This window comes from Mauremys reevesii, linkage group 18 (assembly GCF_016161935.1).
Source record: "Mauremys reevesii isolate NIE-2019 linkage group 18, ASM1616193v1, whole genome shotgun sequence".
Lineage (NCBI taxonomy): Eukaryota > Metazoa > Chordata > Testudines > Geoemydidae > Mauremys > Mauremys reevesii.
The window spans coordinates 6,440,144-6,463,715 of NC_052640.1; the positions used below are offsets into that span (position 1 = coordinate 6,440,144).

Consider the following 23,572-nt stretch of genomic DNA (forward strand, 5'->3'; position numbering starts at 1 on the left):
GTTGAAAAGCTCCATATGAGTACCAAGGAGGATGGGTCGTCTTGAACTTTACTCAAGGGATTGACTCAGATAGCACCAAGGTGACATAGGACCTGTGTAGGGATTTATACCACACTCTGCCACAAGGCCAATTAATTAGCAAGTCCCACTTCCCACAGAGCCATACAGATATATTTTCCATTTGCAGCTGTGTAATCTCTGATGGAGGTAGCTGTCAGCTAACCCTGGATTTTGTTTTGATATTCTCAGTTGTACTTCCAACAGAACAAGAATACTCAATGTAAACACTTTCAAAACTGTATTTATTTATACCTGCTGTTTAAAAAAGCCATTGTTATTACAGTGGTTAATAGCAATTTGTTTCTTCTCCCAATCCCACTGTCAAGTATTTTTGTGCAGAAATTCCAGTGCAAATAATCTAATGTAAGTAGATAAAAACCAAAAGAAAAAGAGCTAGTTAGAAGTCAGTGCTATTAGAACTAAGTACCTTGCAATGTAGTGGCTGTGTTAAGAACAGACAACTGAAAGGTTTCTAGACCATCTTCTCTGTGTTCTTTCCCCCACATCCCCATTAAGTAAATTTAGCGCTGGTGACATCTGGTGGATTGCTAACCCTGGACAGTGAAGTCCTTGACAGGAGATGCCCAGATCCAGCAGCATAAGCTTGTCCACACACTTCTTGTGCCTTAGCCCTGATTTCAAGGGTTAATGGGTGAGTTCAGGCTCTATTGCCTGTTTAGTAGGAAGGCCAGTAACTAGAGACTGCTAGTAAGGTTGGTAGTTGTAACTTGGACACTGCTGTCCGAGAGCCACCATCAGAACTGGCACTAAGACCACCACCTCACTTTGCAAAGAGCCACTCAGAACCACCCAGGTGGGCTGAATTCAAATCAGTGATCTAGAGAGGATGCAATCCCAATCACAATGCCAAGTCCCTGAGCTATCCCCGCTATGTGTTTTCAGTTCAACCTCGTGATGCTTCAGTAACCCAACAATATATTTTCAGAGGCTCATTGAAGAACATTACCCTACTGTAAAACTACAGTCTGTTAATAAAAACGTATCATCTACTACAACTTTCTTTTGTTTCTGTTTTTAATGTCAGTTTAAGCAACCTGGAGTAACCACCACCATCATTCTGTTCCCCCCGCTTAGCATCAGCAGTCTCATTTTGTGAGTTACTGAGTTAATGATACAGCACACCTAATATGGTCATCCTTTACCAGCGTCCACATGATCCACATCTCGGTGGGGTTCAGCTTGTGCACTATCATCAGTTCTTTGTACAGACATGGATCAAAAGGATTAAAAGGCCTCTGGATTCCAAAGGTCTTAAAGCCAGCATGGTTCAATGGAGTCACTGCCATCTTTGCCAGACACATTCCCACAAAGACATCATCTATTGGGAAGAGTTCGGTGTCCTCGGCAGTGTTCTGGAGTCGCTGCACTGTCATTCTGGACATCACATAGCCCCCGCCACCAGCATAGAGAGGATAGTAGGGCGCTTTGTACATAGACTCCGGGATGAAATATTTGACTTTGGTGTTTCTTATAGGACGGGCCTGGCTGATCACATCCCCAACAAAGAGATCCTCCCCAGGTTCGAGTTCCTTGAGGAACTCAACGATATTGTAGGTGTTGACAAAAACGTCATCATCGCCCTTCAGCACAAACCTGGCATGGGGACAGTCCGCCATGAACCACCGGAGGAAGTGCAGCTCCTTCAGTGTCAAGTTGAAGAAGTTGTCGGTGAAATCCCACTGGACAATGTCATCAAACTCTTGGCTCTCATAAACCAGCAGCTGGTGGAGGGAGTGAGCTTGGATTTTGGCCTCCGAGCGCCCAAGCAAGAACACCAGTTTGATTGGCTTGCTGCCAATGGCCACTTCTTTCCCCCATGTGTTCCTGATAGCAACCCTACGGTCTATGTTGATCGGGGGAGACTTGATTGCCAGCAAGAGGAATGTTTCCTCACTGCATCTTGTGGGCTTCAGCAGTGTTGAAAAGTCCCTGCAGTGCTTGTACATTAAGAAGGTGCGGTGAAGCTCTGGGAGTGCAAGAGAGGAATTGACAATAGTCAGGTCTGGCAAACATTTGCTGGCTTCAGTCTGCTCCGGGGCCCAGAACGTATGGCTGGGATTTGGTGCAGCTATCTTCCTGGCTGCTGGGGAGACAGCCAACTTAGTCTCTTTCCTTATATACATAAGGAATGCAATCAACGTGATTGAGACGGTATATAGTACAACCATTCTTATCCTGGGATACATCTCAAACGCTGGAGCAGGAGCCAATCCCTGCATGGTTAAAGGAACACACACAACATTTATTAAAGGAGCATTTAGGCTTCTTGTCTCATTGCTAAAGAGACTTTCTAAACAATTATCAGAAGAGTCTAAAGGCCAGATTTACAAAGCTATTTAGGGGCTTAAAGAAGCAGTTAGGGATCCAGCAGGATGTAAAATAGCACCTAAGCAGCGTACACACTTAATTCCCATAGGCTTCAATAGCAAAGTTTTTAATTTAATTTAATGGGATTGGGAGCTGTCCCATTACTCCACTTAAACAAGGCAGGACACAGGTTTGTCCCGGCCCAGCCCAGAGTACTGGTGTCAGGGCTGCTCACAGGAGCCCTTTGAGAGCTGCCGAAGTGCTCAGATTTGGGGAGTGGGAAGGGCGGGGGGGGACTGTGAGCTCATTAGCCTACAAATTGAGTCACGGCTCAATTTGGGCCCAATCCTGCAAGGTTCCGCATGCTCTCAATTTCCATCCTCTCCTTTGGGAAAGGAGGCTACAGCTCAAAATCAGCTCACAAATTCAAAGCTAACACTGCTCTTGGGCAGTGCCCAACTGCCCAATACGTACTACGGGAAGGTCTGAGGAAGCACAGAGAACCATCACACGGTCACACAGGCCAAGTGCTGCAGCTCACACAAGGCTCTTGCAAGGACAGAGCTAGCTTGATGCAAACTATTCAGACTGCTCTTCCCATTAGATGCAAATAGGGCTTTGACTCATCTAGTGTCAGCCTGTTTTAGGAACACTGGGGGCAACAGGGAGGCTCCAGCAGGGATGCTTGGATAGCATGGTAGTTTGGTCTGAGGGCCTAGATGGGAGTACAGGTGGCAGGCAAGTCTCTGGGCTTCCTTCCCCACTCGCTCACCCCATCTAGTTCTCTCTGGGGTTGCATGCAATCTGAGAAGTCGAGGCCTCAGGGTGCTTCACATCTGCCAAGTTAGTTTAATCTAGTCATTTGTTTGGCAGCTGAAATAGCTTATCGTTCTGTTCCAAGTTTTGCAGAGAGTTCCAGGTACAGTATGCAAACCTGGAATCCCATTTCTGAGAGAGTACAATAGCTTTCTCAGTGCCCTCATGTCTGCCAGCTGAAGCAGCCAATGCTGCATAGCCTCTATGTTCAGAATTGTTTTAAAGGCAGCCTTAAAAAAAATGTTATGGTGTTTACTCATAGACATCTTTAATTCTATGCAGGCAGTACAGCACAGAACAAGCCAACAGGTTTCTATTAGTCACACTAGAGGCAGTATTCTGTCCCTCCAGCTACCAAGCTTGCAAATTAGGTCAGCTAAAAAAATTAATCTAAGTCAACAGCTTGTCTGAAGCGCAATCCTAACGCTTTGGTGTTGTTAAAAAGCTCTCTCAGACAGAGCCTATATCCAAGTCATACAGCAAATGGGTTTTACAGCACCCTACTTCCTTTCAGCATCTTTGTGCCACAGCTGGGATCAGAAACTACATCTCCTCACACCCACCCTTGTGCCTTGACCACAAAACTTTTTTTTTTTCTTTTTAGCACATCTGTGTATCAACCACACTTGCTTGACAGATGACAACTTTCCCTCTTCCTTTTAAGAAAAGAAAAGCACTGACTACTAGGCCCCATTCCCCACCCAACTTCAGTTCTGCCACAGAATTCTAACAGGCCATTAAAGGTAGAAGGAATTAACCTCATTTTCCCCTCACCAAACGTTCCCATTTAGAACTTTAAAGTGTCAGACAGGCACACTGGTGCTGCACTGGCAATGAACCCCACATTTCAGTAGAAGAGCACTCGGTGCCTGAATGCAACATTGGAAGCCTTAAAGGGATCCTGACTTTACACAGGGATGACACACCCTTTTTAAGGGCTAGAGAAGCTGAAGAGGCAGATACTGCTCCCACCTGAAAATGTTTAAGTGTATAACATTTAACTGTTAGTAAGATCTTTGGCCTAGGAACCCAGTGACAGCCAGGTTTCAATGCTGCCTTACAAAACAGCATTTATAGTTATCACATTTTTTGCATTTAGGGTGGAATTTCTCATGGCATGATAAGAAGCCCACACTCATACTGCAACAATACCAATGCCTGCGGGGTACACCAGATGGAGGGGAACCTAGAGAGGTTAAGGTTTAAAAGCTGTGGCCAAACCATAAAGCATCCTGGTACACAGGGACTAATTTTGGGGTAAGTGGTGCTCTGCGTGAGCCAGTTTCTCGATGATCCATCATGCATGTGAAATTTACAACGGTTGCAACATTCCCAAGGTATCTAGCATCCAATCAACAGAGAGACTGAAAGTTTTGCTGTCCTAGGCAAACTGTATAATTTATGCCACTCCCAGCCCTGTAACATTTTGTCGCCCTTTAATACACAGACATTATTTGTAGCTGCCTGGTCGCTCCTCTACTGAATCCACCGGTCAATAATTGAAGTAAATCAGAGGTCTGACTTTAGACTCGCTGTTTAAGGACTTGATCGAGTGTGTTATTAAAGGACCAAACATCCCACCAAAGCCTAATCAGTAACGTTCCCAAACCTCACAAGGCTGGGCTGTCATTTATGTAAAGGAGGCGGCGTGCAGAAAAAAAAGTGCTAGTCTCCCAGCAAAGCTTTGAAGGGAGTTTTGCAACTCCCTTCCAGGATACAGCATCCCCCGCTGAACCCCGCAAGACCAGGCGACGATCGGTGCAAACCATTCCTCCGAGTTTTACAAGGCTCTTTCTCCCCTCTTACCTTTCCTGCAGCACCGACTTCTCCTCAGGGGCTGCTGCTCTGCAAGGAGCGTTCCTTACATGCACCATGCAAGCCCTCGCCTGCTGCCAGCAAATCTTTCACCAGGCTTCGATTTAAACAGGGGGAGGCGGGAGTGGGGCATGGAGGCCTGAACCCCCTTCCTGCCCCCTCTTTCTGTCGCGCGCGTGCATCTGGTTCTGGGAGCCGCTCGCTCCCGGGTCCTGCGGCAGTTAAAGCCGAAGCCGCATCCAATGGGGCTCGCGCTGCTCTGGAGCCCGGCCGGGGTCGCCATAGAAACGGCGGGCAGGCTCGTGCGGACGTGAAATCAGCCGGCTACAGCGGCAGATGCTCCGGGGTTTGGGGACAGGGGGGCGCGAGGCGGAGCGACTGGCGCCAGCGGCCGGTGAATGGGTCAGCTGCGGCCGAGCCCGCCGCCCCCATTAGGGGATTATTGTAATGAGGGAGGGATTGACTCTCATGCAAATAGCGCCTGGATGCATTCAAATCCCCCTGCTCCCGAAAGCTGCTGAGCAAGGGGAACGGTGCAGCCGGGGGCTCGGGCGGCAGCGTTACAGCGGAGTGAGCCCGCTGTGCGTCCAGGGACTGACTCCCCCCCGGCTGTTGGGGGAGGCAAGGGTCTGCCCCCCGCCCGCGGCACGCTCTGCCCCGGGCTGGGAACAGCCAACCCGCCCCCCGGGGGTAGCGTTTTATTAGAAACCCTCTGCTCACCCGCCTGCTCCCTGATTTCCTTTTTGGCTGCAAGGGCTGGATTCAGGTTGTGCTTGGGGCTGGCCCTTACCAGAGCGCCTCTGCTAGCCCCCGAGGAGCAAGATTGAAGCGGGGGGGAGGGGAAACTCTGCTTTAAATAGAGCACAAACTCGGCTCCCATGAAAACTTAGTTCCTAGGCGTGAAGCGTGGAAGTGTTTGTCAGCCTGCTGCGGTAGGCCTGGACCCGGCCCTAGGGGCCTTCCTCCTGCCCAGCCATAGCTGCAAGCATTTAAGATTTGATTTTGTTTTGCGTTTCTCTTTCCAAGGAAAATCTTCTAGGTCGGACCCGCTGCTGGGCTGCCTGCGTGACTCTTCAGAGACCCTGAAACAGCAGCTAGGTCTGAGGAGTGTGAATTGTCTGAATCTCAGCTGGTGTTAATTCAGAAATCCCCAGGGGCCAGGTTAAATGTTAGCCCTGTTAACTATTTCACCACTGATCACTTTGAGAAACAACCAGTTAGACGGGGATTGTAGGCATTGGAGCCAGGGTTGTCTGGCTCTAATCATTCAACACCAGCCATCTTCAAGGAATATATTTGACAAGAGCTCTCTTGCCCTTTTTCTATAGCATCCAGCATCGTTTGCTGAAACATATTATAACGTGTGTGGATCTGGGGGACTTCCCCATTTTATCCCAGACCTTCCAGTGACTTCCCTCTGCCCCGGGGAATGTCACCAATAAATCCTTAGGGAGTTTTCTTAATTTATAACAAATACACACTGCACTTTTCAACAGCTGCTCTGTCCTATGAGGAGAGAATGTCTGGGTCACCCAAGCCTCTTATTATTGTCATCCAACCATCTCTTCTTACAAGCTCCTGAAGTGTAAGTAGGTCTCCACTTCTCCTCTAGCAGACCCACACGGGCCACGCAAGCTGCTCTCTCGTGATCTGTCTTGTCAAGTTCTCCTCGAAGGGCAGCTATGCAAGTTACTGTTTTCTAGCCCAGCAGGACAGTATCTCAGGTGTGCGGCTCTAGTGACACCGTCTGGCTGAGAAGGCAAATAGACCTGCCAGCTTAGGACTCTGCCTTGGCCAAGTTTTCTCCCCGGAGACTCCCTGGAGATACAGCGCTGTGGGTGGCTTTATTACCTGGAGAAAGCAAAACATTGAAGACAGCTTATCCTCAGCTCTCAACTACTGTTAAAGATGCCACAGGACAGCAGCCCATGAACAAATGTGCCAGAGATTCTGAAAATGAACTGATGCCAGAGAAGACACGTGGCTGTTGAGAGGGGGGCGGGGAGTAGGGCACAATTTAAAGGTTCTGGTGGTATGCAGCAGGGTTCAGGGCACGGCCTATAAAGCATTGCAGAAATCTGGGGGCATGTGACTGCCTGTTCCCCCATGTGTCCCCTCTGATTCACACCCCAGTGACAAGAGTTCAGACAACACTAGGAGCTTGACCTGCTGATGAATAATCTTCAACCACTACAGAAAGCACGAGTTAGAGGGAAGGCTGGGAATAAAACACCAGGAGTGCTGAGCATGGACACCACCATCTTGTATTTGCCAATCCAAACGCCATCAAACAGAACTGGAAAGGCAGCTCCCACTGAGACTCCTGCCGCTACATTTCAGCTCACTGCCATTGGTGACTTCTGGTTTTAAGAACTTCTCTGTGGTCACGAGCCCTGCTCCTGCTGGGACTGCTGGCCCATCTCCCCAGCCTAGGAGGGACCAACTCCACTCCCAAAGGCCATTCAGGCCCTATCTTCTGGGCACCATTTTATTCTTCAGTCACAAAACTCACAAAATTATTCCCCTAGCCAAACAGGAACCCAAAAGCCTTTCCCTTTCCATTTCTTCCTCACAGCTCCAGGGCCAGCCTCAGCAGCCAGTGTCCTTCCCACAGCTCTTTTGTCAACCCTGCTCTTTCAGCCTGACTCCTTCCCAGCTGGGTCTGAGTGTCCCCTCTCCCAGGCCCGAACACATGTCTCTGAATGGGGCTGGCTGGCTCCAGGCCCCTGGGCCTGTAAAAGGGCAGATCACCCTGTTACACAGCCACTGAGGTCTGGCAAAGCTTCCGTTGACTTCAGTGGGAGTCACAGCAAACTGAGCAGGCAGTGGGAGTTGAGAGTATCTCCAAACCTCTTAGGATTGGGCCCTACAAACACAAACCAACCAACACCCAGCAAGCTTCACAGTTTTATTTCAGTAATGTAGACTGTAGTTCTTTTTTCTGCACATATATTATGTGAAACTGCATCATCAAGCAAGTGCTTCTCATTTCTTTATTGGTGCTGGGCATCAAATGTGGCTGTCCACTGAATCAATTGAACTTGGAATTCTACTGTCAGAGGCACAGGCTGGATTTCTTGGACTTCCTTCCCTTCAGGAGAGTCTTTGTTTTTTCCTTTTCCTGAGGAAATAGTTAGTCATCATTTTTAGGAAACAACCCTAGAAAACCCCAATACTCTGAATGTGCTGCATGTGTTCTTGAAGTTTTGGCAGTCATTCCAGTTCCTTATTACCGATCAATTTGAACATGAATTTGTTGGATAAGAATCCAACAGTGTTAAGATGCTCAATCCAGCTGGGTACAGTTTTGCTTTGTTGTTTTAGAATTACTCGATATCCACCAGTCAAAGGAGAGAGAAACAGAAACAGAAATTCCAAAGCCACATGGAGAATCTGTTCAGTGGTCAAATGAAACCTACATGCCTCAGACTGAGAATACATCTTTCAGTGGCTGGTCAAATCATTCATTGTGGATGAGACTTCGCTCTTTCCCTTGGTGATGAGGGATCCTGATTTCTATGATAGTTTTCACTATTTGTATGTATTTCTTGAATAAATGATGCATACTAATTTCAGACTATGGGTTATTAGCAAAACGTTCACTGTGGCTGCACCTGCATTAGCAAACTCTGTAGCTATCATTCATCACTGGTGCAGCTCCAAGAGTGGAAGCTGTACTGTAGACGGAGCTCAGATGTCTTCTATGGGATCTATACTGCAGCTTCCACCAGTGGTGAATTACATCTACTCCCGTTAGTACCCGGTTTGCGAGCGTAGCTAAAGCTTTTGACTCTTCATTATCTGTAGTATGTGATTGGCCCTCTAACTCACATGACATTTCTGCTCCCTGAATGGCTGACATACTTTTTAAACAGGAGAATAGCGAATGGTGAATAACCCACTGTCCAGCATGATAATTTGTGATACAATTCACAACACCTTCAAGATTTGTGCACATTTTCATGAATGCCTGGCAGTTGTCTGCATAGCCAGGAAAAACAACAGAACACAGCTAATCCCACCTTAAATTCTTCCACCAGCTTTTCTGAGCTCTAATCGTTCAGATCTGACTTGTGGAAATACGACCAACTCTTTGTCTATGAGCCCTCAACAACAAGCAATGGAAACCCTCATGCTACTTGCTGCAGGCTGCTGGCTGAGCAGGGGTACAACACATTACGTCCCTAATCTTTGAAAGACAAATATAGGCATAGTTTGACTTCTATATTTGGAGGGGCAGCTCCATTCAGGCCAATGGGGCCATGTGTGAGGGAGGTGGGGCAAATTCCACAGCTGCCAGAAGCTTGCAGTTGGGTGGGGGCAATGCGCCCTACCCCCCGCAAACTATGCCCATGCAATCAGCTGCGCCCCTGCTCTGCCAGCCAAGGGAGAGGGTTAGCTAGCCTTAATATGCACAGAAGTAAGGAAATGCCAAACTAAGCAAAACCCTCTGCTTAATCCCAATGGGTTTGCCAAGTCCATGATAACACACTTGGATATTTATTGCGTATCTGACTCCATCATCGTTGCTGAGGCTGCAGGAGGTGATATTCCAGTCATTAAAAAAATAAAAAGAAACCCCAGGTGCTAAGTGCTGCTTGTAACCTTTCAAGCCTGCCCTCTGCAATGGCTAAAATACATTTGGGTTGTTACAAGTGACCTGACACTAGATGGACTAGCACTGTGGCCATGGCCTCCCCTATATGGGTGAGTGGGATGCTAGGGTGGTGACCGAGTTTAGTGCAGTGTCCAGGAGCCTGGAACTTCCAGAAACGTTTAATGCTTGTTTCAAATGTGTCTCTCGTTCCATGAGGTAAGTGTCGTAGCTGGTTCAGCAAACTGTCTTTTCATACAAACTTCTCTCAGGCAGGACAAGCACTGGCCAGAAAGCAGCTGGGACACTGTCTTCTCAGACACTGGTGGGCAAAGTAGGACCTAGGGCACTGGGAAATCAGAAAGTCGCCCTGAGTCTACAAGAGACTCCTCTTCCTGCAGAAATATTGAAAAGCAAGGACCTCACATCCTGTTCTCACCCTTCAGACGGGGGTGGGTCTGATTCACAGACAGGGAAACTGAGGCAGAGGGGTTAAGTGACTTTCCCCAGATCACACAGTCAGCAGCAGAGCTGGACAAGATGTTAAGAATATTGATGGCCAATCCTTTAAAGCCTAGTGAAGTCCAGTGAATAGGAGAGGCAGGGCTGCAAATTAGGGGACTTGGGTTCTATTCCTGACCCTGCCATGGGTTCATTGTATGAGACTGAGCAAGCCACTTCCCCTCTCTGTGCTCTGATATTACCTTTGCAAAGTGCGTTGAGATCTACAGATCAAAAAACACAATGAGATTGCTAAGTGTTAGTATATGCTATGTTAATACTAGACAACATTCCCCTATCGGCTCAGCTAGCCCGTACCATGCCCTGAATGTATATATACACACATATCTAGCCAGCTAGGCACCAACTGAGCAAGGTACTTAAGCATGTGTCTAACTTTAAACACACGTACAATCCCAGTGAAGTGAATGGAACTACTTGTGTGCTGAAAATGAGGAACGTGTTTAAGTTCCTTGCTGAATTAGAGCTATAAAGATGCTTGTGCACAACCTATAGCTGGCTGGCTGGAGGATGCTGGCGCTGCCTTGATCATTGTGCATCTCAGTGACACTGCCCTTCCTAGGGGCTCTAGAAATGCTGATCGCTTAGATAGCTCTACCTCTGCCGTTACCTTTGGCAGCCACTGTGGTTTTCTGGCTTGCAGGATTTTCTCCCCCCGTTTTTGTTTTTTTGTTCTTGTCTTTGCTCTTCTTGCCATCCTAGGGAAAAGAAGTTTGTTCTTAGTGGGGAAGGCTTCCGAGCAGCTTGTGTGAAGCAAAGTTTAGCCTTGAAATCACAATCTCCTGATTGGGACATCATGGTCACTTTCACACTGCCAGGTTATGTCGCAAGCAGAGGATTAGGATTTAAAAGACGCTAATCAGCAGCAGGAGCTCAGCAAAGAGCCTCTGTACTCAGAAACAAGAGAGAAAGTGTCAGAAAATAGGAAAGGTCAGAGCCACTCTACAATGGGAATATTTCCCCGCAAGGCCTCAGCAGCTCTTTAGGATTTATATCCTACCTAGGAGCAATGCGAGAAGAGACTTGAGTGAATGATCTCAGTGTATGCAAGGGATACTGCATTCAGGTCAGTTCCTCTTTAACATAGGACCATATGAATACCACCACCACCACGCTCTTATCCAGCACATTTCATCAGTAAAATTGTCCATGTGGGGTATATGGGCTTTCCCCCTTTCCTTTGAAGCATCAGGCATGTGTCAGTGCCACAGACAGGCTACAGACTTCATGGATCATTGGCCATATCAGACTGGCACAATCATAGAGGCTAGTTTGGCTTTATGTGGGCAAGATAATCACGAGAGCCTGTGTGTGGTACAGTCTCATCTTCAAAGTCAAAATTATGTATCTCCCTAAGGGCCCAAGCTCCTGCCGTCCTTCCTCACCAAACTCTGAGCTGGGGCTGCAGGATCAGGCCCCAACTGACAGCCTTCTCTCTAGGCCTGTGCAGAGTACTGAGGCCAGCTGAGATTCTGCACTTTGTGCCCTGATGCCCAGCAGCAAGGTCCTACTTCTGATGGAGAGAGCTCAAGAGGCAGCAGCTCAGGCCAAATTTTGCTCCCTGTGAAACAGATCCAATCCTATGGGGTGTCCCACAAGCCAGGCCAATCCCCATGCTCCCACATGCAGTGTGCTCCTGCTGGCAACAATGGAACCCAGTCATCCCCTGGTAAGGGCAGCATCTTGTGCTTCGCGTTATTAGCTGGGATGAGGATTCGCTGCTAATACTCGAGTGGCTGGTACCTTCTCCTTAGCAGATGGGGGCTGAGTTGTTTCCTCAGTGACGAGGACCCCGAAGTCACACACCACGGCCACAAGCTGGTCACCTGTTAAGAGGCTCTCCAGATTCACGCACCCAGACCCCAGGCTTCTCAAAAGAGGCGGGTCACTGCGGAGTTCGACGGGGCTTTCCTTTTTCTTTTTCTGTTTGTTGCCCTGCACAGCACGAATTTGATCATGTCCAAGAGTCACACGCCTTAAGATCCCAGTTCATTCATCAGGTATCATGATACCTTGATAACACCATCAGATCTGGGAACCCCAGTCCGGACTTGTACATGTGACACTATAACCACCCCCGCCCCGTCCAGAATGGGGATGGAGCTGCATCGAAGGGCTCCATCGGAGACTGGGAAGGAGGCTCAATACCTGGGCAAGAACTTTAGGAATAAGTGGGAGGCTTCGCATAGAAACTGAGCCCTGATTATTACTTGGCACAGACCAGTCGAGGGACCAAGTGCTCAGTGCCTGGGGGAACAGCCGCAGCTGAACACTCCCAGGACACAGAGAAATAGACACTGTTTTGTTGTGGCTCACGTGGATATTTTTTCCGTTTGATATTTTTTAATGCAGCCTCTCTGCAACCACCTGCATCATATGGAGTAGCAGCAGATGCCCTTCTGCACCCCGACAGGGGTCTGTGTAAGTGCACATCGTCGCTGGCAGGCTGAGCAGGGGCACCGGTTAATTAAAAGGGAACTATGCCTGTAAGCCACACTTCCTTACTCTTCGTGTGGGTTTGCTTAGCCCCCTTAATCAGTCGTCACAACAACATCCTCCCTCCCCCCCATCTCTGTTATTACCTTACCACCATCCTTTGGCTTCTCCTCTGCTTTTCCCTTATCTGCCTTCCCCTTCTTGCCTCCATCTTCAGCCAGAGCTGCAGCAATGGGCCATGAAAGCACCTAGCAAGATAGAACAGCCTGGTTCTCATGCTGCAGTATTTGGGCTGCAAATGGCGGAAGGGATCTCAGATTGTTACACCGGAATTAAAAAGATGCAAATACAGGGGGAACGTTCACATTATTGTCAGGCTTTCAAAAAGCTTGTTTCCCTCCCAGCTGGACCGTGACCCTCCATCCCAGAGCGTGCCAAGCATTTACCTTTTCCTCGACAACAGTGACGGTGGTGCCAGCCATAAGGAAGGCTTTCAGTGCCACTAAGTCCCCAGTGACGTGCTCCTTCCTGTGGCTGCACTCAATGGTCTCAGCCCAGGGCTTCCGCGGGGTGAGGTGCCTGTTTGCTAAGTGAGAAAACACAAAAGGAGCAGTGAGGCCCAACCTGACATCTCAGCTTTGCCTGCAGGGCACATGGGGGGCAGCGCCAGCTTCCCCCCCACTGCTCTGCTCTAGAACACCAGTAGGAGGGAGTGGGGAGCTGGGTTTCCATGATCCATTCAGTCCTTGGGCTCTCGGCTCACACTGCCAGCATGGGGGGTGGGGGCAATGAATCCCAATTGTGGATGCTGTTTGTTAGTGATGTGGACACTTGCCTGCCGGGAACTAGACTTTGAGACCGACCAAACTATCATGCTTGCTCTGGTGAGATCCCAGCACAGGACCAGCTGGCCACAGCCCTATAAGTAGGTGTGGCTCCAATGCAGTCAGTGGGCTTACACCAGGGCTGAATTTGGCCCACTGTTTTAAATCCAGTCTGGCTACAACAGAGAAGCTCACCCATGGGATGATCAGAGGAGAATATGATGTATAATAGAGAAACAGAGCAACGAATGGACCACTCTCTGGGATGCAGTAGAGAGCTGAGCGCGGGAGACAAGGGAAATCCCGTTACCATGCGAGGAGACTGGTGAGATGCACTCCTGGGTACTCAGCTAGCTGCCTAGATCAGGAGCAGCCTGAAGTCACTTTCGAGGCAGAAACGTGAGAATGAGTGAGTGTGTTTGAAGCCAGGAAGGGACAAGAGCATTTTAAGGGGAAGAACAATTGTTGTCAGGTTCTCACTTATGCCACAAAGCACAGCAACACCCCCCACCCTCCAAAAAAAATAAAAAATAAAAATAACCGCACTGGCCTCCCATTAATGGCAGGACCCAGTTCAAAACTGCCCATTTCTTACAGTATTTAAAGGCCTCCCCGTGCCTTGCTCCAGCTAATATCAAGGATCTTGTCCTTCTCTCCCTTCCCATTCATCTTGCACTGGCCTCCCCTTCTGTCCCTTCCCAGGATCATTCCACTTCTGGCACAAGAGCCTGCTCCTCTGCAGCTCCTGCCATCTGGGAGAGCCCCCCTGAATCTCTGCTTCATTGACACTCCGTCTCATAGGAGATCTCAGCTCTTATCTCCTTTACCTCTTAGTTTCTCTCCCGCTTTGCTAGTGTTTATTTTAACGTTGTGACTATGAACCCAATCTCCAAATCACTGCATGCAAAGAATGCTCACTGACTTCAGCAGGAGCTCCATGCACAAAGCAGATCCAAGATTGGGCCCTGCATTCATGCTGGAACGCACAGTATGCAGGTATGATGTTATACAAAATAAAGGCCTGATCCTGCAAACTTTTGCTCCCAGACATGGTGCTGACTGCTATGAGTAATCCCTTTGACTACTCGCAGCAGCCAGCGCTCCTCCTTGCAGAATCGAGCCCTGTATCCTTTTAATAGAAACAGGGGGCACTGACAACTGAATAAATATTTTGATATTTTGTCATTCAAGGACATCAGTTTCAATTTTTTTTTAAATTCCAGAAATTCTGTTTGGATCAGGAATTGGCCTTTTTATTTCATACTGGGCTTCTGGGGTTTTGTATGATCAGAGAGCACTGCTGTGAACTACATTCTGTAATTATCACACCAAATGAAATTACAGATTTGAGACACTCACTAGGGAAGTGTAAATCCTAGAATCTGATTTGTATTCACTGCATTTATCTGGAGAGCAATATCTGTCCCAGACCAGATGTCTTGCTGGAGAATATACCACCAATTAATTATTAAGTGGCATGGTCTTGATAACGGATCTAGCGGTGACCTACATTATTGGAGACGTGTTAATGGCAACACATTTCAATGTGGCAGCTGATGACATTCTAGGAAGACTGATGAACACCCCAAGTTCAGTTTAAGGTAAGAATTTCTTGATTCTATGGTACCCCTGTTTGCCGGAGGCTCCTGTTTATGCAAAGAAGACATAGCTGGAGATTCCGATCCTCCTGTGTCAGCACTCTCCAGTGGGCTCCCAGGGTTTGGTGTAGCCACCATTTGACTCTGATGGAATTTCATTACCTGTAACAGAAAGGCATCAAAAGGTATCTCTAGAAGGGGCCAAATTCTGGCTAAGTCTGCACACAGACACAGGTTGCAAGGGGAGAAAGGTACCTGTCTATATCCAGGCACTTCTGAAATGCTACTACACAGACTTCCTCCATCACGAGAAACATGGAAGAAGCATTGGGAAGCATGGCCAGTAGCGCTGACTCCGGTGAACAGGTCTACTTAAGTCAGTGAGACAAAGTCTACACATTTAAGCACATAAACACACACTTCTGTGCAGAATAGTCCTGTTCACTGCAGGAACAGAGTACATGGAGGCAGAGGACCTATAGGGCTGATCTCAGACAGAAGGTGGACACACATCAATACTGCCTTTGCAGCATATGTCTGTGCCCATATTGGGAGATTTTTAAAAGAATACATTTGAAATTCTTGTTATTTGCCTTTTTAACTTGTAGGGTTCCCATTTTCAAGCTTATCTCCACAACCATGAAACTAACAATTTCCTTTTTTTTTTAAATGAAAGTAGAGATTCTGATGCACTCACATGACTTCAGAATCTAGAGTTTTAAAAAAAGCATCAAATATTAAAAAAACCTCATAATAAAAATCTCAAGAACTGGCAACATTCCCTCAAATGGTCTCTGAAGCACGACAGCTGGGCACACTCCGAAGTGAAAGGGGAAGTTAGCTTCCAGGGCCAACTCAATCCTTGGGCTCTTTGCTGAGACTTCCAAACGGCGGCCAGTTGCAGGGATGTGTTTTTTGTGATGTTGACGGGGGCTGCTGAGAACTCACCAAACTCATTTCATACAAGCCAACTAACAACTTTCAGTCATTAATAACCTGGGCTGTGTTACACCAGCAACCTGGAAGTGAAAGGCTTGTGAATCCCTCTTACCAACCACCTCCTAGTTCCCTTTATTTATATTTTAACTCATTTGAAAACAGACCTCAGCATTGTTAGTGTCCTCGGCTTTCTCCCTCTCCACAAACTCGTATGTCACATAGTAGCTGTGAGAGATCACTGGAGACTCTGGGTTGCTTTCCAGCTCCTCTAGCTTGATGGGGTTAGGGATGCCTTTGATTTTCCCAACACTCACCACCAGTTGTGCTTTATTCACAATGAGATCTAAGAGGAAGACAATCCAGCCATCAAGTTACAACGTACATTCTCCAGGGTGCAATTTGAGATACCGTAGCAAAGCAAATTAGGAAACTAAGGAGTCAAATATTTTAGTGGAAGGGCTGTTTGGCAGGGGGGACTCCTCTAAGATCTGTATACACTGCAGTTGAGAGGTGTGACTGCAGCAAGTGTAGACACATCTGAGCTAGCTAGGTGAGAACATAGCCTAGTTCCACCAACTAGCAACCAATTTAGTTCCCAGGGGGAGGGATAGGTCAGTGGTTTGAGCACTGGCCTGCTAAAACCAGGATTGTGAGTTCAATCCTTGGGGGGCCATTGGGGGATTGGTCCTGCTTTGAGCAGGGGGTTGGACTAGATGACCTCCTGAGGTCCCTTCTAACCCTGAAATTCTATGATTCCATTAATGCCAAGGCAACCATTGGCCACAGGGGGTCACTCAAAAGCCATGCAAAGAGCTCCCTTTCCCCAGGTGATGGGCTTGCTGCTTTCACAGCTCTATTTTAGCCTTCCAGGCCCTCATTCAGGAAAACAAGTTCAGTGCTGTCCTGAACAGGGGCCTTAACAAGGGGCTTTCCTTCTGAGGGAACCTTCCAAACATCTGACTTTAAATACAGTCAAGGGGATTTAAGCACATGCTTCATTATTTACACACTGAAAGTTAAACCTATGTACATATTTTCTTGAATCAGGGTCCTAAACCACCAGCATAGAGCAGCAACCTTGAGTGGGAAAGGCCTGATCTAAAATCAAACACAAGCCTAGGCAATAAGGGCTTGCTCATGCTCAGCCCAGCTGATCTGATTTCCCTTGCAGGGAGGCCATAATGCGGAACTGGAGACAGCGTCTCCCTTGGATGGCACAAGACTGATATCACAAAGAGAGAAAAGTAGGATTTTATCACAGCTGGGATGTGGGTCTGAAAGCCAAGAACTGCAGATCTTTGTTTGATTAACAGTTAAAGACCAAATTCTCTCTCTCTCTAGGTTTTTATAAGGCTGTCCATTGCCATGGTGCCTGTTCTGGGATGCATGAGCAAATGGAATGGTATCAATGGAAGTTGTGCATGCACAATGCAGATAGATTCTTCACCCAGGAATATAGAGAAATAATAAGAATAATGAAGACTACCTAGCTCTCACATAGTGCCTTACATCTGTAGCTCTCAAAGCATTTCCCAAAGGAGGTCAGTAAATATCATTATCCCCATTTTACAGATAGCTAATACTAGCTAAGAGAAATAATTGGTTGTATAAAGTTTTCTCAACCATCTTCAATCTTGCCCATATGTAAGAATTTAAAAGAGTTTTAGATGATACATCAAGACTCTTAACATTTAATGGAATTAAAAACCAGAATGATCATACTTAGTAACTACAGATATTTATAATCAGACATCAGTTAATTAATCCTCACAGCCCATCCCCATGAGATAGATATGTGGGAACAATTATCCTCATTTTACAGATGCGTAAATTAAGGCGGAGAGAAGGGGGACTAACTTGATCACAAACAAACAGGAAGCCATCAATGGGTCTAGAATGAAAACTGAGGACCCCCGACTCCCAGTCCATACTCAATATACTACCCCAAGCTGCCTTTTTAAAACAAATAAAGACTGCAGATTACTACAGATATATTTACACAATAAAGTCTCACCTGGCTTGCTAGACAGACCATGGAACTGATGCTTCTCATCAGGCGATATGTTCCTGTCATCCAGTATACAGAGTTTGGGCAGGCTGTCTATTACAAAACCTCTGTAGCCAGGAATGAGCACTAGTGGATTACCCTGGAGCACAAGCGTTCTGAGCCTCCACAGAGTGGCCAGTTTAGAGACTATGCCCAGCAGATCCGTAAAATTATTAAAACTTAGGTCAAGAGAGAGAAGATTTGGCCTAAAAGAGAACAGAACAGTGTTAGGGGGTGTAACAAGCAGCATTCAGGTCAGTATATAGGGCCCAGCCTGGAGTCTAAGCAAAGCTCTCATTGAAATCAATGAGCGCAATGCATTTTACTTGGGCCACTGTATGGTAACAACTTGGAACTGCAGGAAACTGGGAACCCACAAGTTACATTCTCAGTATGCTACTGACAAACCCCTAAGCCGTCCAGGCCATCACTGGCATGCTACACACAGGACAGCTAGCTAGCGTTCGGTATTCTTTCCTAGCACAGTGTCTAATCCGCAGGCCATTATTCAGGCAAGACTTCAGGATGTTCCCCTTGAAAAATGCCAATTGAAACAGGAGCACAGGAACTGCCATACAATCAGAGCCATGCTCCACCCAGTCCCGTATCCTGTCTCTGACAGTGGCCAGGACCAACTGCTTCAGAGGAAAGTGCACAATTAGTGGATAATTATAAATAACCTACACTGTTCATGGTTGGTTTGTGCCCCGAAGTATTTAATCTCTAAACTAATTCAATGCACCCTGCTTGCTATAGCTACTAAGACATAAAAGACAACAGGCTAACTCAGGTGTGTGAGCAGATCCTACATGGGTGCTTTCCATTAGCTACTTTAACTGCTGCTGTGTGTCACTCTTCAGGGCAACCACACCTGTATTTCCTCTCAGTGGTCCTACAGGGCACCCAATCTCAGGCTTCCAGGTCCCCAGCCACTGCCTTTCTAGGTGGAGACCTGCATCTATCTCCCTTCTGACTGGGGTATTTCCAGGCTGCACAGGTCCCTGCCTACACTGGGTTAATCCCAGCATAGCCAAGCTGCCCAAGGACACCTGATGGTTTTCTCTTCAGAGATAGTTAACAGGTGCCACAGGTTAGAAGGTACCACACAGCACTTCCTATACAAGCCTACTTTATTCTTAAGGTAAAAACACTATGGAGAAAATATAATAAAAACAAGAACCTGCACGTATACTAATAAGCTTGCCAGAGATCACCCCAGCTCCAGCCAGGCTCTGGCAGGAGCAGTTCTTCAATACCCCATCCGTGGGATTTCCTTTGCAGTCACAATTTCATCCGTGCTTCAGCTCAGAACAGACGTATGGTTTTATGTGGCCTCAGCAGGCCAAGTCCTTCCAACCCTCCCCTAAGGATTAGGGCCCTCCATGGACCAGGGGTCCTGTCTATTTGCTCGATCAGAAAGGGCCCTGAGCCAGTTTAAAACCAGGCTATTTATCCAAAAGGCTTTTCTTCGTCTGTTGGTCCTTGGAGAATCCACTTTGAACTAGCATATGCAGCTTCTCCGGGAGGTGGCTTCAAATGGCTGACAACAGAGGAAGTACATTAGCATCCTCCTTCCTACTAGAGAAGGTACAGATAATTCCACCGTAACATGTACACAATTGTGTTTTTAATGCAATGAGCCCCCAAAGGTATTAACCCTACTTCAATAAGGTTTTATTTAGTTCAATAAAGTTAGTTTAGTTCCATCAGATTTGTTCAGGATATTGCAATATTGTCAGGCAGTCCTGCTATGGTCCTTCTTTAGTGTTGGGAGTTACCAGAATTCTGCTGTGAGATATTTATCCTCTGAAGAGCCCAGCAGCCTGTTGTAGCCCAGCCCCAAATGCTGGAGCTCCGGAGGTGGGTGAGAACACAGATCCTGCAAACCGACAATCTCATTGCCACAGAGCTCCAAGACCTGACAGGGAAAGGGGGAGCAACAGTTATTGGGTGAGGGAAATGATGCTCTGTAGGTTTTAAGTGTCTTTTTCTATGTGTTCCTTCAACTGTAGCCCACTATGGTTCATTCAGTCCATCCTAGGCAAAAGAGAGACTCACCTCAACACACCTTCTCTGTCTGACCTCCCAAAGAAAGAGTCGGGAACCTGCTTATTTACCTTCAGTGTTCTAGGAAGGTGGGCAGAGTTTATTTTGCTGATTTGATTGGCACTGAGTATGAGCTCTTCCAAGTTATGAAACTTCAACAAATTTTCATCAACTTCATTTACCTGGAAAGAGATTCACATTAACCTTCTGTCAGCTGTCTCTGAAGCACAGATGTATCTTAGCATGACAATACAGCACACAGGGCAACATCAGTGCCTGATTCTATGGTCCTCACAAAGGCAAAACTCCCACTGGCTTCCAGGAAGATTTCTCTGATTTCCTCTAATCCAACCTGTTCAGGTTGCTTTACCGTAGCATCCAAGTGCCTAAGTACATTTGTTTTACCTGAATAAGAACTGCAGGATCACACCCATATTTTGTACAAATTGTGGGGCTGATCTTGAGAGGCACTGGTCACTTGCAGCTCCCTGATTTCACCGGAGGCTTTGCATGCTCAGCACGTCAGAGGATCAGGCCCTAGAGCTCCTAAAATGATTCTCAGAGTTACAAAACAGAGTTATACAAGGTGGCAGCAGAGGGAGCGAGAGGTAGATGAAACATGGAACATGGTGGAGAGTGAATGAGGTGAAGGGACACCTGGAGGCACTCTGATCATTACTGATCATTGGTTCTCTTTCTCGCTAGGAATAGGCAGGCATACAACCAGAGCTTAGGGGGTGCAGCATCTACAGCAGTTTCATCCCCTCTCCAGTATATTTACTTGATAATCTGAACAGGAAACAGATGCAGCCTCCCAATCCCTTCTGCCAAGTCTTAATGAGTCTTTAGACAACTTCTAACATCACCTGAGCCTTGTATCAGGAAAGTCCTTAAGAAAATTCTTAAAGCCTCCCATATTCAGAGCAGTATTTAAACATGTGCTTAATTCCCAGTGAATTCAATGGGACACAAGCACATGCTTACAGTTAAGTATGTGCTTAAGCACTATCCTGAAGAGGGGTGCTTTCCTCAGTCAAGGCCTTAATGCTGGAGTGTTCTTATGGATAAATAAATGGGGTGAAAAAAATCACCACCTCTGTTGGGATGGGTTTGCTGATATTACTGAGACATGTTTGAAAACTATAAGAAATATAGTGATAACATTGTTTCTGGAAAGCTCTTGTGAGACGTATTTTTTACACCTGGCCCATCACAAAGAGAATACAATGTTCAGGTTTGATTTGTTTTTTAGAACAGGACGGTTATGGCAGCGTCTTATCAGAGCACAAATCTGTGAAGAAAGGGGCTGAATTTCAGCTATAACACTTAGCCCTCACACAGCACTGGGCAGTGAAAGCCATTGAACAAAACTGTAAACCCTGTATAAAACTGGAAACCACTTCAAGCCAGGGGATACTGCCTCACCCCAAGCACCCCAAGCTTCAGCACCCTGGGCAAAAGTTGGATATTAACTAAGGAACACTTACAGCTCTTCTGGGAGATAGGAACACAGTAGCATCTACTTTATATATGGAAACTGAGGCAGAAAGGCTATGTGACTTGGCTTTGTCAGGGAGGCAATGTCAGAGCTGGGATGAACACAGGAGTTCCTGGCTCCTAATCTTACACTCAATCTTTCTCTACATTTTAACAATAGCGAAGATCCCGCTGGTTGAACTCACTCCTTTATCCACTATCCTTAAGGACCTGAAGAACAAGAAGATGAAGTTGTCCCGGATAAGCTGCGGCGATTGTACTGCCAGCTCCCTCAGGTGCTGGTCCTCGGGGCTGCAGTCAGGTGGCAGAGCCCAGGGGGAGTCCTGGCTGCTCACAAACTCCATTAAGGTTTCCAGGCTCTCTTCGCTGGGAGTTCCAATTTCCTGGTGCTGGGCTGTGCCTGCATCTGCCTCTCTCTGGGCTGCATTTCCTCCAGGTTTCCTTTTCCTTGATTCGAAACGGGACCTGTTCTACATAGGACAGAAGGGGGCAGGGGAGCGCATGTGCAGAGGAATGAGGGCAAACTGAGACTGTCTGTGGCTCTGGGCCTGGCAGGCCCCGCCTGCTGGGGATAAAAGGGCTGGGCCTTTTTAAAACCCACATTTAAACCGTCTGAGGTGTCTAGGTCCATTCCCCACCTCCATATGCACATAGGCCTCCAAGTGCCATAGGATGATCCCGGCTCCTTGAGCGTTTAGTCTGCAGAACATCTGCCCGCAAGGGGCCATGGCAGCATCTGGAGGTGTGTGTGCGGGTCTCAGCCTGATGCCGCACTGGGCCTGTGTCACGCCAGCACCTCGCTGGGAACGTGCCGGCCTGGCCTTGTGGCAGCGTGAGGTGATGCTGCTGCAGCTACCTAGGCTGTAAACTCCTGGGCACAGGGACCCAGCTGCAAAGACCCCAACAGGCTGTGGCCGCCATGCTGCATCCCCAGCCAATGTCCTGGGCAGACGCTCCCCATTGGAGCCAGTGCAAAGGCTGCTGGGGGCACTGCCGACCCCCCCCCCCTTTTCTCCAGGCCCTGCCCATGCACCCAAGCTCCCAGTCCGGCAGGACCACGAGCTGCCCCCTCCGCGTCTCTCTGACCCCCCCGCCAGGGGAGGCCGCGCGGGGGCGGGGTTGCCTGATGATGCCCCGCGGGGCAGGAGCCCTCACCCAGCTGCCGGCGCCGCAGGGGAAGCCCTCCAGGCACAGCCGGCGGAGATGCTCCCGGAAGGCGGCGGAGGCGCTGAGGCCGCCCATGGCCGGAGCCCCGCGTGTGGCTGGCAGGGGCCTGTGGCAACACCGCGTCCCCGGTTGCTAGGAGACTGACCTGGTTGCTGGGTAACAAGCACCAGTGGCGCGCGCTCCACACGCCCCGCTCCGCGGGCCGGGCTGCCCTCGGCGCATTGCACCCCCCCCCTCCGCCGCGTCCATGGCAACTGTAGCACGTGCGCGGGTCCAGCCAGCCCCGCACACCCGCCCGCGCTTTGCCAGCGCAGCGCGTCCGCACGCGCGGGGTCTCTGCACGCGCATTACCACCGCGGGGGCTGGAACAGTTTGTGGGGGGTTTGCTGGGAGCCATTGAACCCGACTGTAAACCCTGCTGTATATGAGGGAAACCTGCTCCAAGCCAGGGGGTGCAGCAGTGCCCCCAAGTGCCAGCACCTTTGTTTGAATCATGGAATATCAGTGTTGGAAGGGACCTCATGAGGTCATCTAGTCCAACCCCCTGCTCAAAGCAGGACCGATCCCCAGACAGATTTTTGCAACCACAACACCTCTGTGCACATTGCAATTGCAACAGATCTGCACACGACGCAGCCAGCACACATCTGCACAGACTCTGTCATCACAACACATCTGCATCTGAGGTGTCTACACACACATTGACACTGCAGTGTATCTGCAAAACAGCTGTGTGTACAACAGCCTGCGTAGGTACCCTGTGCATGTATTCCAGCACTTGCTCAGCTGTTTATTCCTCCACATGAAGTGAACAGTTACACTCTCACCTCCAGTGGAATTGTTTATTGCAGTATCTACATTACATGTAGGGAACTGTCCAATG

The 23,572-nt window shown here is 48.1% G+C and overlaps 1 protein-coding gene across 5 annotated transcripts; it reads right to left on the reverse strand.

Annotated features, from left to right (window-relative positions):
• Positions 1-285: 285 nt before the first annotated feature.
• On the reverse strand, positions 286-22,813 carry LOC120386154 (N-acetyllactosaminide beta-1,3-N-acetylglucosaminyltransferase 4-like). 5 transcript variants are annotated; one of them, XM_039505095.1, is made up of 12 exons: positions 22,678-22,813; positions 21,708-21,992; positions 20,097-20,207; positions 19,758-19,897; positions 17,947-18,185; positions 16,097-16,275; positions 15,023-15,155; positions 13,018-13,157; positions 12,718-12,819; positions 11,879-12,070; positions 10,746-10,833; positions 7,915-8,140 (listed from the first exon to the last, which is right to left on the reverse strand). In XM_039505095.1, exons 1-12 carry the CDS (start codon positions 22,762-22,764, stop codon positions 8,013-8,015), a joined length of 1,824 nt encoding a protein of 607 aa, XP_039361029.1. In that variant the 5' UTR covers positions 22,765-22,813; the 3' UTR covers positions 7,915-8,012. The 5 variants fall into 5 exon arrangements, with proteins under 5 accessions (XP_039361028.1, XP_039361031.1, XP_039361030.1 ...); XM_039505094.1 differs by lacking the exons at positions 7,915-8,140; positions 10,746-10,833; positions 11,879-12,070 and adding an exon at positions 286-2,294; XM_039505097.1 differs by lacking the exons at positions 7,915-8,140; positions 10,746-10,833; positions 11,879-12,070; ... (7 more) ...; positions 21,708-21,992; positions 22,678-22,813 and adding exons at positions 286-2,294; positions 5,740-5,907.
• Positions 22,814-23,572: the final 759 nt, after the last annotated feature.

What these genes read in the sequence shown, in the direction of transcription:
- LOC120386154 (XM_039505094.1), bottom strand. Translation starts at nt 22,764, where the DNA reads ATGGGCGGCCTCAGCGCCTCCGCCGCCTTCCGGGAGCATCTCCGCCGG. An exon ending in TATCTCACAGCAGAATTCTG is followed by an intron (nt 18,186 to 19,757) that starts GTAACTCCCAAC and finishes GTTCTCTTTTAG; the next exon opens with GCCAAATCTTCTCTCTCTTG. An exon ending in GGAGCCTCCGGCAAACAGGG is followed by an intron (nt 13,158 to 15,022) that starts GTACCATAGAAT and finishes TTTCTCACTTAG; the next exon opens with CAAACAGGCACCTCACCCCG.